The sequence below is a fragment of the Dermacentor silvarum genome, chromosome 1, assembly GCF_013339745.2.
Source record: "Dermacentor silvarum isolate Dsil-2018 chromosome 1, BIME_Dsil_1.4, whole genome shotgun sequence".
In the NCBI taxonomy this organism is placed as follows: Eukaryota; Metazoa; Arthropoda; class Arachnida; order Ixodida; family Ixodidae; genus Dermacentor; species Dermacentor silvarum.
In genome coordinates this window covers 231,892,560-231,907,671 of record NC_051154.1, presented here as the reverse complement: position 1 = coordinate 231,907,671, position 15,112 = coordinate 231,892,560, and the positions used below count along the sequence as shown (strand labels likewise).

The following is a 15,112-nucleotide window of genomic DNA, read 5'->3' as shown; positions in this document are numbered from 1 at the left end:
TTGTGAGGCGTAAACGTGAGGCGGAGGCGTAAACGTGAGCGGCCTGCATGGTGGTCACCTGGTGGCACAGAGCTGAACCAGACAAACACAGCTAATATTAGGTTTATTGAGTTCAGCCAAATTTATCTGCATCTTCTGCACCTATTAACGGTGAATTGCACCTAGGTCTTCGATTCCCCGAGCTACAGTGTTGCACCATGCACCCCCGTCCTCGATTACACGGGGTGCAAGGCAAGGTGCCGCCGCGGTGCAGTGCACCCTTGAACTTTGCAGTGAGGGTGTGCAGCCCGGCGCACCATAAATGGCACCACATGCACCTTTTAGTTTGGGGTAAAGTGCACCTTTTGTGAATGAAACAAACCTATTGGAGTAACCAAGTGTATTCAAGGTGCGACCGTGAGCTGCTCCGAATGCGCAGGTGCGCAACTATGCGTGGCGGTGAGAATGACCAGTGTTGCTTGTCGACGTATTTGACACGTGGCCGTGGGAGTTTGGAACTGCCGCGGCGAATGAGTGCAGAACCCCGCGGAAGGTGATGTATATATACTCGGCACGCAGCGATCGGGTATTTTTTGGTATCAGAGACTAATCTTATTCATTATATCAATTGACAAGACAATTGCACTTTCTTAAAACGACGTTTTAAGTACATAGATCTTCATGTGAATTTCAAGGGGAACTTCATTTACTTCGTTGTTACCATTATTTAGTTATATCCTGCTCGTTATAACGAGGTTAGAGTCTACATCACGCTCCCGGCTGTCATTGCGCTGTCTCTCGCAGTTTTTGGAAGCACACGCAAGGCTTGGTAAATAGATAAAATCACTTATGTGCACTTCGTATGTTAAATTTACTGCATAGTTGAATATCGTCCCGCACGGAAAGTGCGTAAAACACGCTTCTGGCAAACCTCGTGTGCGGAACGGTAACTCTATTTCCCTTAACCTCGCTATTACGCTAACATTAAACTAAGTGATGGGTCCTTAACCCGTCTTGCGTATAAGTCGGTGCACCAACATAGTGCGAGGAAGCTCAAGTAACCGCGATTAATGCTGGTTCAAAGACGTGTGGCACAACACTGGCTTGCGAATGCGGGAGATACAGCACACGTCGTGGCACCTCGGATTTCTCTACCTGCCGTTTGATGCGATGCGCGAGCTGTTTACTTGACTTCGTTAAAGGCTGCTTCACATATACGCACGAAAATACCCCCGATAACTGTTCACGTTTACACGAATATGATGGGCTGAATGATGATGCGATATGCGCTATGTCACATTCGTGTTAACCCAGGTGCCGACTGCCGTAGCACACACTCGGATGGAATCAAGGAGCGAGCAGAACTCGGGGCTCCCTGCATACTGCCCTATTCCGGTCTGTACATTAGTGCCTTAGTATGGCGAGATGAAGTGCAATAAGATGACTTCGCAAAGCCGTGGATAACTGCAAACTGACTTTTATGTGAAATTGATAAATATTTTCACTCTTTTATTGATTTTGCTGCGTCGCATGGTGGGAACGCTCACAGTTTAGTTGGCAGCGCGGTAAAGCGCCTAGTACAAGTGGCGAACGCCTATTAAACTCCGCGTTTCGCAAAAGCTTCGTGCCCCCCCCCCCTTTCTTCCCTATTTTCTTTCTTTCCTTCTTTCTTTCCTTCTTTCTTTCTTTCTTTCGCATCATTAAATTGGTCTATATAAACAAAATGACCAACCTCCGGGCCTGCTCACGTCACACGTACCACTGTCCTATTTTTACGTGTTCTAGTCTCCTGTATTTGTCGTCACGCTTCAAAAGCATCTTCAACGCGGCCATTCTGCCGAGGGCAGGCGTGCAAGCACCGACGATGTAGTCAGGAAGACGTAGTGGTACGAATAGCGGCACTATAGATCGTGTGCTCCTCTTTTATTTCCACTTCGAAGGTGACGTCTGTCATCTTTTTTGAGTGAAACGAGATGTATAGGGAAGTTTGCTTGGGCATTGTTTTTCGAGATTAAAAATAAATGTTTTTTTTCTGTTTTATTTTTTCCGAAACAGCGTTCTTGGCCGTGGGAAATCAGAAGTTTCACGAAATCGCCAATGAATGGTTTACTCAGTTATCAAACTCAGTAATTCACCTCTCCCCCACGCCTCCTATTCGACCTGTTGGAGAGGAGGAAGAACTGGAGCTGGAGGGGAGGCGGAGGTGGGACTTCAGAATCTGTTGGATGACAGCGTGGTGCACACAATACGAGTGAGAGCAGACACGCACTGCTCTAACTTGCAACAAATTTGTAGTGAAATGTATTACAGCAAAACTATATATGGCTAGGATTCCGGGATTTTCGTGGCGTAACGTCAATAGAAAACTACCATCATCTATGACTGATACCAGCAAATGCAAAGGCTCATACCCACATGAGGCAGAGGCTACAAGCACTCAGCAAAGTGAAGCGAACAGTACATACATTTTTTGGAATCACGCATACAACATACAGAACAGCATAGACTCACTAAACAACAATCTTAAAACCAGCATCCGATCAACATAATTGATTAGACGCTCCTGCGCCTACGTGCAATGCGAAGCACGTAGCGCTCCCCGCATACGTTTGCCGGTAAAGATTACTGTTGCCGCGGCGACGGCAGTGTGCGACGTGGTGAGTGACGTCCTTAGCCTTTAGCATATATATTAACCACACTCTAAAAACAGTTGCACCCTTTGGGGTGCATTTTTGCCACACAACAATAATCGTCATCTCTGTTGCTTGCGTTTCCTATCTTGAAAACTCTGCACTTGCTACTTTCCTGTCGAGAGCGCTGTGTCACGCTGATAACGCTCTCGTCGTTCGTGACCGAGAAGTGCCGGGCGCACAGCGTTTAAAGAATGGAAAGCCACGCAAGTCAGATGACGATTAGTGTTCTGTGGCAAAAATACGCCCCAAAGGGTGCAACTGTTTTTAGAGTGCAGCCTATCAACTGATTTCAATGTTTTTGCAGCACCGCTATGAGCGGTGGCGTCATGTCAAAACTATTCTTCCATTGCTACCATTACTTTAAAATAGGATTACTACCATTAGTCTAAAAGCCATAAAGCGTAGCATATCCTCCTAAGCAGTTGCAGCGGTGGTTCTGAAGAACAGCTTCGCTTGACATCCACATTCGCAGGGCCATGGTGGCGAGTCAAATTTTTTTTCATAAGTCTGCATTGCCTACTGGAAAGAGGAGCAATACTGAGACGCATACCATTAACAGGAATTTTACATGCCGTTGGTAAAAGACTAATCCGAAGGGGTCACTGAAGTCTGCAGGTTTTTTCAGTGTCAAAAAAGCACGCAAATATATTTGAAGCGATGTGAACATAAAGCTACATAGTCAAGCTCTAGGCATATGCAAATTATACCAGTAGAAATAATTACTAGGTGACTATTTCTTTCTCTTAAAATATAAGTCAACTTTGTCCTGTGTATATGTTTAAATATATATTGTGTCCATGCATGGTGTTCTCAGTGCAAATTTAAAAAAAAGTTGAAGTGAAAAAATACGGATGGGGCATATAGCCACCACTGGTGCTTCTAATGCGCTTGTCCTCCTAGTGTCAGGATTTGCAGAAATAAAGCTAAAGTATGAATTAAAAGCCGTGCATGTCCACGCTAACAATGATTCAGTAAGCTTTTAGCCGTAATAAAATTGTAACTGAAGAGGTAGCGGCAGTTCAAACGAAACATTAAATGATGTGGGTAACAGAACTCTGGCAATGACACTTGAGAGAGACCCCCCCAACACGTAGGCGACGCCTATGGCTCCAACGATGAAGAGGACGAAGTAAGCCGAGCACGTGGTCGAGAACGCGCCTGGTGCCCGACTGGACGATCGCCATCTTAGATCATCACGCCCGCGTATTTGGTTAGGCCGGATCCCACGACATCGATACACTCTACCACGCAGGAATATACAGTGGTGCCGCCAGACGCCAGGACGCGTTCTGAGGAGACCACGCAGGCGTCAGCACCGAAGCGCCGCCGATCGAACAAGCACCCACTTTAGCCCGGGTACGCCTGACCATGGCAGTGCGCATGCGCCTACTGAGCGATCGTGACTCCGAGGCCACCAGCATCGTCCTCGTGGTCATCACGCCCGCGCCCATGGTAAGGCCGACTCCCGCAACGTCGAGGCACCCTACCACGGATGAATCTACAATGGTGTCGCCAAACCGCAAGAGACGTTCTAACGAGGCCGCGCAGTCGTCAGCCACGAAATGTCGCCAATCGAGGAAAGACCCGCCGTCGCCCGGCGTTTGGGTGAACGTGGCAGCGCGTGTGCGCCTACTGAGCGTCAGTGACTTTCAGACCGCAAGCATCTTCAGCGTGCAGGACTACAGGTGCCATGTGTTCGACCCCAAGGCCGAGGCGGAGTCTTTCCATTTTCGGGACGGGGCTAACGCCAAGCCAAATGAAGACCAAATGCTCATGTTTGATCAGTTCTTGGATGAAACAAAGGACAATGTTTATGTGTGTGAGAACACCACCAGGGGCATCGTGACGATGCTCCTTGAGGATTGCAATTGCTCTTTGTTCGCGTGCATTTCGACTGGCGCCGACAAAGCTTTCGCATTGCTGGGCTCCGAGGAATGCCACGGAATGGTATCCCGCATGGCCAGCGAGCTGTACCAGCGCGCGCCCAAGCTGCACTCAGAAGGCCAGACATGCGACGTAGCAGTCGCCTATCTAGAAATCTACAACAAGGTTGTTCGAGACCTGCTGTGCCTCGACCGGGCCAAGAGCATTGCCCTATTGAACCTCACCAAACATAAGGCGAAGGCGACCGGCGCCCTCCTCGAGCTGCTCTTGAAAGAAAAGAACCGGACGCAGCATACCACCCACGCTAATTCTGAGTCTTCATGGTCGCATGCCATCTCCCAGAGCTACGTCACAGTGACGGAGAATGCGACAAGCCTGAGCAAGCAAACTCGTGTGTCGATGTACTCTGTTGACCTTGCCAGCACGGAGCGCGCAGCTGCGGCCAGTAGGGACACAGAGGATCAGATCCGCGAGGGTACCAAGCTCAACCTGTCGCTGCTGGCCCTCGGCAACTGCATCGACGCCCGCCCGAAGAACGGGACGCAGCAAGTGCCGTACCAGGACTCCAAGCTGACCCACATCCTCAAGGACTCGCTGGGTGGCTCGGGCGACGTCCTTGTGATTGGGACAGCGACGGCGGTGGTGCTCAGCTATGAAGAAACGTGCGGCACCCTGGGATATGTGCTGAGCGGGCCATGAAGATCGAGCTACAGGCCAAAAAGAATGTGCTCAATGGGAACGTGCCCATGTCCACGCATATACGAAGCGCCCAACGAGAAGTACACTCACAAGGTGCAAGGACTTCAGCGTAAGCTCGAGAAGATGGAAATGCGGAAGAGCATAGTTCAGGCTCAGGCGCGAGGGCTCAAGACGGTCTGGTAGCCAAGAAGCCCTGCTGCAAGCTTAGTCGACCAGCGGGGGCGGCAGTGGTCCAGTGACGTCTAAGGACGTCCTGTCCACAACTCCAGTCTTGTCGCCGAGCGCGGATATGGGCCCAGTCTAGTAACCTCGAGTAGTCGAACCCGTATCGTGTTGTGTCGCATTGTGAGCTGTGCTGAACAACATGCGTGAAAAACAGCATATTTTCGAACCGCTCGGGACTTAGATGGAGAGACTCAGTGCGCCTCTTGATAGATCTTTTTATAACTATTTCGTGGTTTCATTGAATCGTCATAATTTATATATAAATAAATAATCTGAAGAAAACTTGAATCACCCGTCTTCGCGCCTTTTTATCATTTTAGCAACTCACGCTCAAGTCAACTGTGTATTTTAAGTACAACGTTAAAGTTCAAGGGGTAAAGAGCAACAATACTTCTCGAGGGAAGCTTTGTGGCTAGCAATGCGTTCCCCCCTTTTTCTCGCTATTTTTTTTTTCTTTCTTCCTTTCGCATAATTAGATTGCTCTATATCACAAAATGACCATCCTCCGGGCGCGCTGAGGTGACACGTACCACTGTCCCATTTTTACGTATTGTAGTCTCCTGTATCTGTCGTCACGCTTCAAAAACATCTTCAACGCGGCCATTCAGCCGAAGGTAGGCGGTAAAACAGCGCCGATGTAGTCGGAACGAAATGGTGGCACGAATAGCAGCACTAGGTCGTGCGCTCCTTTTTTTATTTCCACTTGTAGGGCGACGTCCGTCATCTTTTTTTTTTTTGGGGGGGGGGGGGGCGTGAAACGAGATGTATAGGGAAGTTTGCTTGCATAATTTTGCATATCCCTTTTCCAGATGAAAAAGATATACTTCGTTTTCTTTTGTTTTTTCGGCAACATAGCATTCTAGGCCGTAGGGAAACAGAAGTTGTGCGAAACCGCCAAGAGGCGTTTTACTGAGTTATCAAACTCAGTAATTGACTCCCCCACGCTTCTCATTCGACCTGTAAGAGAGGATGAAGAAAGAGAGCGGGGAGGGGGAGGCGGTACTTGAGAATGTGTTAGACAAAAGCGTGGGGACGCAATACGAGCGAGAGCAGACACGCACTGCCCTAACTTCCAACAAATGTCTAGGGAAATATGTTACAGCGAAACTTTTTATGGCGAGGATCCCGGGATTTCTTCGTGGCGTAGCATCGAGAGAAAGCTATCATCATCTATGGCTCATACCCACAAATGCAATGGCATCATACGCCCATAATACAGAGGCTACAAGCACTCAGCAAAGTCAAGCGAACAATGCATACATTCTTTCGAATCACGCATACAACATACAGAACAGCATACATTTCAATAAAGAACAATCTAAAAACAAGCATCCGAACAACATAATTGATAAGATGCTTCTGCGCCTATACATGCAATGAGGAGCACGTAGCGCTCCCCGCATACGCTTCCCGGTAAAGATTACATTTGCGCAAGCTGTCGCGTCGACGGCATCGTGCGACGTGGGGAGTCACGTCCATAGCCTTTCGTATATGAAATAACCAGCCTATCAACTGATTTCAATGTTGTTGCAGCACCGCTATGGGCGGTGGCGTGATATCAAAAGTATACGTCCATTGCTACCATTCTTCTAAAATAGCATTACTACCCTTACTTTAAAGCCATAAAGCAATGCATACCCCACTCAGCTGTTGTAGTAGTGGTTTTGAACAGCTGCGCTGAACATCCGCATTCGCAGGGCCGTGATGGCGAGGTAATTTTTTTTTGTCATAAGTCGTTAGCATTGCCTACTGGAAACAAAAGCAATACTGAGACACATATCGTGCATTTCACAAGCCGTTCATGAAAACTCTGCCGAAGGGGTCACGGAAGTCTGCAGTTTTTTTTTTTTTCAGGGTCAAAAAAGAAACACGCAAAGCAATTTGACGCGAGGTGAACGTACAGGATCATATTCATGCTTTAGGCATAAGCTATACATGCCATTAGAAATAACTGTTAGTTGGCTACCTCGTTCTCTTTAGAAGTATAATGAACTGTGTCCTGTGTATATGTTTAAATAAGTTGTGTCTATGCATTCTCAGTGCAAATTGAAAAAAAAGAACAAGTTGAAGTGAAAAAATACGGATGAGGTAGCCGCGCTGGTGCTTCTAATACTCTTGTCCTCCTAGTGTCAGGATTTGCAGAAATAAAGCGAAAGTATAAACTAAAGGCGTGAACGTCCACGCTACCAATGATACTGTAAGCTTTTAGTCGCAATAATATTTGAACTGAAAACGGAGAGGTTGCTCAAAAGAAACATCAAATGATATGGGTAACAGAACTCCGGAAATGACACTTTTGGGGAGAGAGGGGAACAGATGGCTTCGGAGAGGGCTCCCTCCCCCCCCCCCCCCCCGTAAGCGGCTCCTATGGCTCCAGCGGTGATGAAGAGGACGAAGTAAGCCGAGCACGTGGAGGAGAACGCGCCCGGTGCCCAACTGGACGATCGCCATCTTAAGGTCATCACGCCCGCGTCTTTGGTCAGGCCGGATCCCTCAACATCTATGGAGTAGCTCTACCACGAAAGAATCTACGGTGGGGCCGGCAAACCTCAGGAGGCGTTCTAACGAGACCGTGCAGTCGTCAGCCCCGAAACGCCAGCCGATCGAACAAGGACCCGCTTTCGCCCGGGGTACGCCTTACCATGGCAGTGCGCGTGCGCCTACTGAGCGATCGTGACTCCGTGACCACCAGCGTCGTCCTCGGGATCATCACGCCCCCGCCCGTGGTAAGGCCAACTACCGCAACGTCGAGGAACCCTACCACGGAGGAATCTACAATGGTGCCAACTTTCGCCATGCTGGGCTGCGAGGAATGCCCCGCAGTGGTCTACCTTATGCCCAGCAAGTTGGACCAGCGCGTGGACAAGCTGCGGTCAGAGGGCCAGACATGCGACGTAGCAGCCACCTATCTAGAAGTCTACAACAAGGTTGTTCGAGACCTGCTGTTCCTCGACCCTGCCGAGGGCATTCGTAGATTGTACCTTACCATACACAAGGTGAAAGAGGCCGGTACCCTCCTCGATCCGCTCTTGAAAGGGAACAAGAACCGGACGCAGCATGCTCCCGACGCTAATGCTGAGTCTTCATGGTCGCACGCCATCTTCCAGAGCTACGCCACAGTGACGGAGAATGCGACAAGCACGAGCAAGCAAACTCGCGTCTCGATGTGCTCTGTTGACCTTGCCGGCGCGGAGCGCGCAGCTGCGGCCAGTAGGGACCCAGAGGATCAGATGCGCGAGAGTACCAAGCTCAACCTGTCGCTCCTGGCCCTCGGCAACTGCATCGACGCCCGCCCGAAGAACGGGACGCAGCAAGTGCCGTACCAGGACTCCAAGCTGACCCACATCCTCAAGGACTCGCTGGGTGGCTCGGGCGACGTCCTTGTGATTGGGACAGCGACGGCGGTGAAGCTAAACTAGGCGGAAACGTGCAGCACCCTGGAATTTGCGCTGAGCGGGCCATGAAGATCGAGCTACAGGCCAAAAAAAATGTGCTCAATGGGAACGTGCCCATGTCCACGCATATACAGCGCGCCCAACGAGAAGTACACGCACAAGGTGGAAGGACTTCAGCGTAAGCTCGAGAAGATAGAAATGTGGAAGAGCATAGTTCAGGCTCAGGTGCGAGGGCTCAAAGACGGTCTGGTAGCCAAGAAGCCCTGCTGCAAGCTTAGTCCACCAGCGTGGGCGGCAGTGGTCCAGCGTCGTCTAAGGACGTCCTGTCCACAACTCCAGTCTTGTCGCCGAGCGCGGATATGGGCCCAGTCTAGTAAACTCGAGTAGTCGAACCCATATCGCGTTGTGTCGCATTGTGAGCTGTGCTGAACAACATGCGTGGAAAACAACATATTTTCGAGCTGCCCGGCACTTAGTCGGAGAGACTCAGTGTGCCTCTTGATCGATCTTTTTATAACTATTTCGTGGTTTCATTGAATCGTAATGATTTTATATATAAATAAATAATCTGAAGAAAACTTGAATCACCCGTCTTCGCGCCTGTTTATCATTTCAGCAACTCACGCTCAAATCAACTGTGTATGTTAAGTACAACGTTAAAGTTCGAGGGGTAAAGAGCAACAATACTTCTCGAGGGAAGCTTTGTGGCAAGCAATGCGTTCCCTCCTTTTTTTGGTTATTTTTTTCGTTCTTCCTTTCGCATAATTAGATTGCTCTATATCACAAAATGACCATCCTCCGGGCGCGCTGAGGTGACACGTACCACTGTCCCATTTTTACGTATTGTAGTCTCCTGTATCTGTCGTCACGCTTCAAAAACATCTTCAACGCGGCCATTCAGCCGAAGGTAGGCGGTAAAACAGCGCCGATGTAGTCGGAACGAAATGGTGGCACGAATAGCGGCACTAGGTCGTGCGCTCCTGTTTTATTTCCACTTGTAGGGCGACGTCCGTCATCTTTTTTAGATGTATAGGGAAGTTTGCTCGCATTATTTTGCATATCCCTTTTCGCGATGAAAAAGATATACTTCCTTTTGTTTTGTTTCTTCGGGAACATAGCATTCTTGGCCGTAGGGAATCACAAGTTGTGCGAAACCGCGAAGAAGCTTTTTACTGAGTTATCAAACTCAGTAATTGACCTCCCCCACGCTTCTCATTCGACCTGTAAGAGAGGATGAAGAAAGAGAGCTGGGAGGGGGAGGCGGGACTTGAGAATGTGTTGGACAACAGCGTGGGGACGCAATACGAGCGAGAGCAGACACGCACTGCCCTAACTTCCAACAAATGTCTAGGGAAATATGTTACAGCGAAACTTTATATGGCGAGGATCCCGGGCTTTCTTCGTGGCGTAGCATCGAGAGAAAACTATCATCATCTATGGCTCATACCCACAAATGCAATGGCATCATACGCCCATAATACAGAGGCTACAAGCACTACCCCCAAATGCAATGGCATCATACGCCCATAATACAGAGGCTACAAGCACTCAGCAAGGTCAAGCGAACAATGCATACATTCTTTCGAATCACGCATACAACATACAGAACAGCATACATTTCAATAAAGAACAATCTAAAAACAAGCATCCGAACAACATAATTGATAAGATGCTTCGGCGCCTATACATGCAATGAGGAGCACGTAGCGCTCCCCGCATACGCTTCCCGGTAAAGATTACATTTGCGCAAGCTGCCGCGTCGACGGCATCGTGCGACGTGGGGAGTCACGTCCATAGCCTTTCGTATATGAAATAATCAGCCTATCAACTGATTTCAATGTTGTTGCAGCACCGCTATGGGCGGTGGCGTGATATCAAAAGTATACGTCCACTGCTACCATTATTCTAAAATAGCATTACTACCCTTACTTTAAAGCCATAAAGCAATGCATACCCCACTCAGCTGTTGTAGTAGTGGTTTTGAACAGCTGCGCTGAACATCCGCCTTCGCACGGCCGTGATGGCGAGGTAATTTTTTTTTGTCATAAGTCGTTAGCATTGCCTACTGGAAACAAAAGCAATACTGAGACACATATCGTGCATTTCACAAGCCGTTCATGAAAACTCTGCCGAAGGGGTCACGGAAGTCTGCAGGTTTTTTTTTTTTTTTTCAGGGTCAAAAAAGAAACACGCAAAGCAATTTGACGCGAGCTGAACGTACAGGATCATATTCATGCTTTAGGCATAAGCTATACATGCCATTAGAAATAACTGTTAGTTGGCTACCTCGTTCTCTTTAGAAGTATAATGAACTGTGTCCTGTGTATATGTTTAAATAAGTTGTGTCTATGCATTCTCAGTGCAAATTGAAAAAAAAAGAATAAGTTGAAGTGAAAAAATACGGATGAGGTAGCCGCGCTGGTGCTTCTAATACTCTTGTCCTCCTAGTGTCAGGATTTGCAGAAATAAAGCGAAAGTATAAACTAAAGGCGTGAACGTCCACGCTACCAATGATACTGTAAGCTTTTAGTCGCAATAAAACTTTAACCGAAAACGTAGAGGTTGTGAAAAGAAACATCACATGATATGGGTAACAGAACTCTGGAAATGACAATTTAGGGGAGAGAGGGGAACAGATGGCTTCGGAGGGGGTTCCAGAGCCCCCCCCCCCCCCCCCCCCTTACGCGGCTCCTATGGCTCCAGCGGTGATGAAGAGGACGAAGTAAGCCGAGCACGCGGAGGAGAACGCGCCCGGTGCCCAACTGGACGATCGCCATCTTAAAAGGTCATCGAGCCCGCGTCTTTGGTCAGGCCGGATCCGTCAGCATCTATGGAGTAGCTCTACCACGAAAGAATCTACGGTGGGGCCAGCAAACCTCAGGAGGCGTTCTAACGAGACCGCGCAGTCGTCAGCCCCGAAACGCCGCCGATCGAGCAAGGACCCGCTTTCGCCCGGGGTACGCCTTACCATGCCAGTGTGCGTGCGCCTACTGAGCGATCGTGACTCTGAGACCACCAGCGTCGTCCTCGTGATCATCACGCCCCCGCCCGTGGTAAGGCCGACTACCGCAACGTCGAGGAACCCTACCACGGAGGAATTTACAATGGTGCCAACTTTCGCCATGCTGGGCTGCGAGGAATGCCCCGCAGTGGTCTACCTTATGCCCAGCAAGTTGGACCAGCGCGTGGACAAGCTGCGGTCAGAGGGCCAGACATGCGACGTAGCAGCCACCTATCGAGAAGTCTACAACAAGGTTGTTCGAGACCTTCTGTTCCTCGACCCTGTCAAGGGCATTGGCATATTTTAGCTTACCATACACAAGGTGAAAGAGGCCGGTACCCTCCTCGATCCGCTCTTGAAAGGAAACAAGAACCGGACGCAGCATTCTCCCGACGCTAATGCTGAGTCTTCATGGTCGCACGTCATCTTCCAGATCTACGTCACAGTGACAGAGAATGCGACAAGCCTGAGCAAGCAAACTCGCGTGTCGATGTGCTCTGTTGACCTTGCCAGCACGGAGCGCGCAGCTGCGGCCAGTAGGGACACAGAGGATCAGATGCGCGAGGGTACCAAGCTCAACCTGTCGCTGCTGGCCCTCGGCAACTGCATCGACGCCCGCCCGAAGAACGGGACGCAGCAAGTGCCGTACCAGGACTCCAAGCTGACCCACATCCTCAAGGACTCGCGGGGTGGCTCGGGCGACGTCCTTGTGATTGGGACAGCGACGGCGGTGAGGCTCAGCTACGCAGAAACGTGCAGCACCCTGGGATATGCGCTGAGCGGGCCATGAAGATCGAGCTACAGGCCAAAAAAAATGTGCTCAATGGGAACGTGCCCATGTCCACGCATATACAGCGCGCCCAACGAGAAGTGCACTCACAAGGTGTAAGGACTTCAGCGTATGCTCGAGAAGATGTAAATGTGGAAGAGCATAGTTCAGGCTCAGGTGCGAGGGCTCAGAGACGGTCTGGTAGCCAAGAAGCCCTGCTGCAAGCTTAGTTCACCAGCGTGGGCGGCAGTGGTCCAGCGTCGTCTAAGGATGTCCTGTCCACAACTCCAGTCTTGTCGCCGAGCGCGGATATGGGCCTAGTCTACTAACCTCGAGTAGTCGAACCCATATCGTGTTGTGTCGCATTGTGAGCTGTGCTGAACAAGATGCGTGGAAAACAGCATATTTTCGAGCTGCTCGGGACTTAGTCGGAGAGACTCAGTGTGCCTCTTGATCGATCTTTTTATAACTATTTCGTTGTTTCATTCAATCGTAATGATTTTTATATATAAATAAATAATCTGAAGAAAACTTAATTACCCGTCTTCGCGCCTGTTTATCATTTTAGCAACTCACGCTCAAATCAACTGTGTATGTTAAGTACAACGTTAAAGTTCGAGGGGAAAAGAGCAACAATACTTCTCGAGGGAAGCTTGGTTGCAAGCAATGCGTTCCCCCCTTTTTTTCGTTATTTTTTTCTTTCTTCCTTTCGCATAATTAGATTGCTCTATATCACAAAATGACCATCCTCCGGGCCCGCTGAGGTGACACGTACCACTGTCCCATTTTTACGTATTGTAGTCTCCTGTATCTATCGTCACGCTTCAACATCTTCAACGCGGCCATTCAGCCGAAGGTAGGCGGTAAAACAGCGCCGATGTAGTCGGAACGAAATGGTGGCACGAATAGCGGCACTAGGTCGTGCGCTCCTGTTTTATTTCCACTTGTAGGGCGAGGTCCGTCATCTTTTTTTTTTTTTCTTGGGGGGGGGGGGGGGGGGGACGTTCGAGCACGCTAGTGTCTCGCTTTTAATTCCCCTACCCCTTCCCCCCTTTATGCCGGATCGACAATAAAGTTGTTTCACTCACTCACTCTTCGCCGGCTCAAGGCTCAGAACAAACGCACGCGGCACAAATTGTGCATCGTAAGCTCACAATAATATTTACGGCATGACAGACCACCACAAACAATTCGAATTCACTCTGGAGAAGGGAGACGCACAGAGCTGACGCGACTCGGCCCAGTTCGAAGCGAGGGCGGCCATGTTAGGCATGTTCTCCGTCGGCGGGGACACCGGCCGTCCGGCTCATGACGTCACCATAAGTGCGCGCCTATTGGTGCCGGCTCGTGTCCATCCGCCTTTGAGGGGCAAATGCCACTGTCTTCTAAAGTTGTATCCGACTATAGTTATCAAACTCAGTAATTGACCTCCCCCACGCTTCTCATTCGACCTGTAAGAGAGGATGAAGAAAAAGAGCGGGGAGCGGGAGGCGGGACTTGAGAATGTGCTAGACAACAGCGTGGGGACGCAATACGAGCGAGAGCAGACACGCACTGCCCTAACTTCCAACAAATGTCTAGGGAAATATGTTACAGCGAAACTTTTTATGGCGAGGATCCCGGGATTTCTTCGTGGCGTAGCATCGAGAAAAAACTATCATCATCTATGGCTCATACCCCCAAATGCAATGGCATCATACGCCCATAATACAGAGGCTACAAGCACTCAGCAAAGTCAAGCGAACAATGCATACATTCTTTCGAATCACGCATACAACATACAGAACAGCATATATTTCAATAAAGAACAATCTCAAAACAAGCATCCGAACAACCTAATTGATAAGATACTTCTGCGCCTATACATGCAATGAGAAGCACGTAGCGCTCCCCGCATACGCTTCCCGGTAAAGATTACTGTTGCGCAAGCTGCCGCGTCGACGGCATCGTGCGACGTGGGGAGTCACGTCCATAGCCTTTCGTATATGAAATAACCAGCCCATCAAACGATTTCAATATTGTTGCAGCACCGCTATGGGCGGTGGCGTGATATCAAAAGTAAACGTATACAAGAATGAGAAGAAAGAAATTAGAAGGGAAAATCTGTACGATAACACAAAGAGCAGTGCCTTGCTATTTGAGGCTCGAGCCGGTTGCCTAAGGACGAAAACATATCGAAAGAAATATTCGGAACTAGATGAGACATGTGTATGCTGCAGTAAAGATCCAGAGACCACTCAGCACATCCTAATGGAATGCGACGGGATCCACCCAGAGAGAACCGTGCAACTCCCAGAAGCGCTTGGGTTTAAAGTGGAAGGAAACATAAACAGATCAGCCGTAGAGATCAGCAAGAGACGATTAGAGTACTGGTGGAAAAAAGGCTGGGAAAAGATGGATACGACCTGATCTCTTAAAATCATAGGCAGCGGTACAAGGTAAAATTTTGAAAAAGAATATTAATGAG

At 49.2% G+C, this 15,112-nt stretch overlaps 2 protein-coding genes across 2 annotated transcripts; both read left to right on the top strand.

Annotated features, from left to right (window-relative positions):
- Window positions 1-4,040: 4,040 nt before the first annotated feature.
- On the top strand, window positions 4,041-5,255 carry LOC119437666 (kinesin-like protein KIF18B). Its single transcript, XM_037704663.1, has one exon. It carries the CDS (start codon window positions 4,041-4,043, stop codon window positions 5,253-5,255), a length of 1,215 nt encoding a protein of 404 aa, XP_037560591.1.
- Window positions 5,256-8,122: 2,867 nt separating this feature from the next.
- On the top strand, window positions 8,123-8,899 carry LOC119437656 (kinesin-like protein KIF18B). The gene has a single exon (XM_037704655.1). It carries the CDS (start codon window positions 8,123-8,125, stop codon window positions 8,897-8,899), a length of 777 nt encoding a protein of 258 aa, XP_037560583.1.
- The last annotated feature ends 6,213 nt before the right edge of the window (window positions 8,900-15,112 follow it).

Excerpts from the sequence above, each read along its gene's own strand:
- LOC119437666 (XM_037704663.1), top strand. The coding sequence starts at position 4,041 with ATGGCAGTGCGCATGCGCCTACTGAGCGATCGTGACTCCGAGGCCACC.
- LOC119437656 (XM_037704655.1), top strand. The coding sequence starts at position 8,123 with ATGGCAGTGCGCGTGCGCCTACTGAGCGATCGTGACTCCGTGACCACC.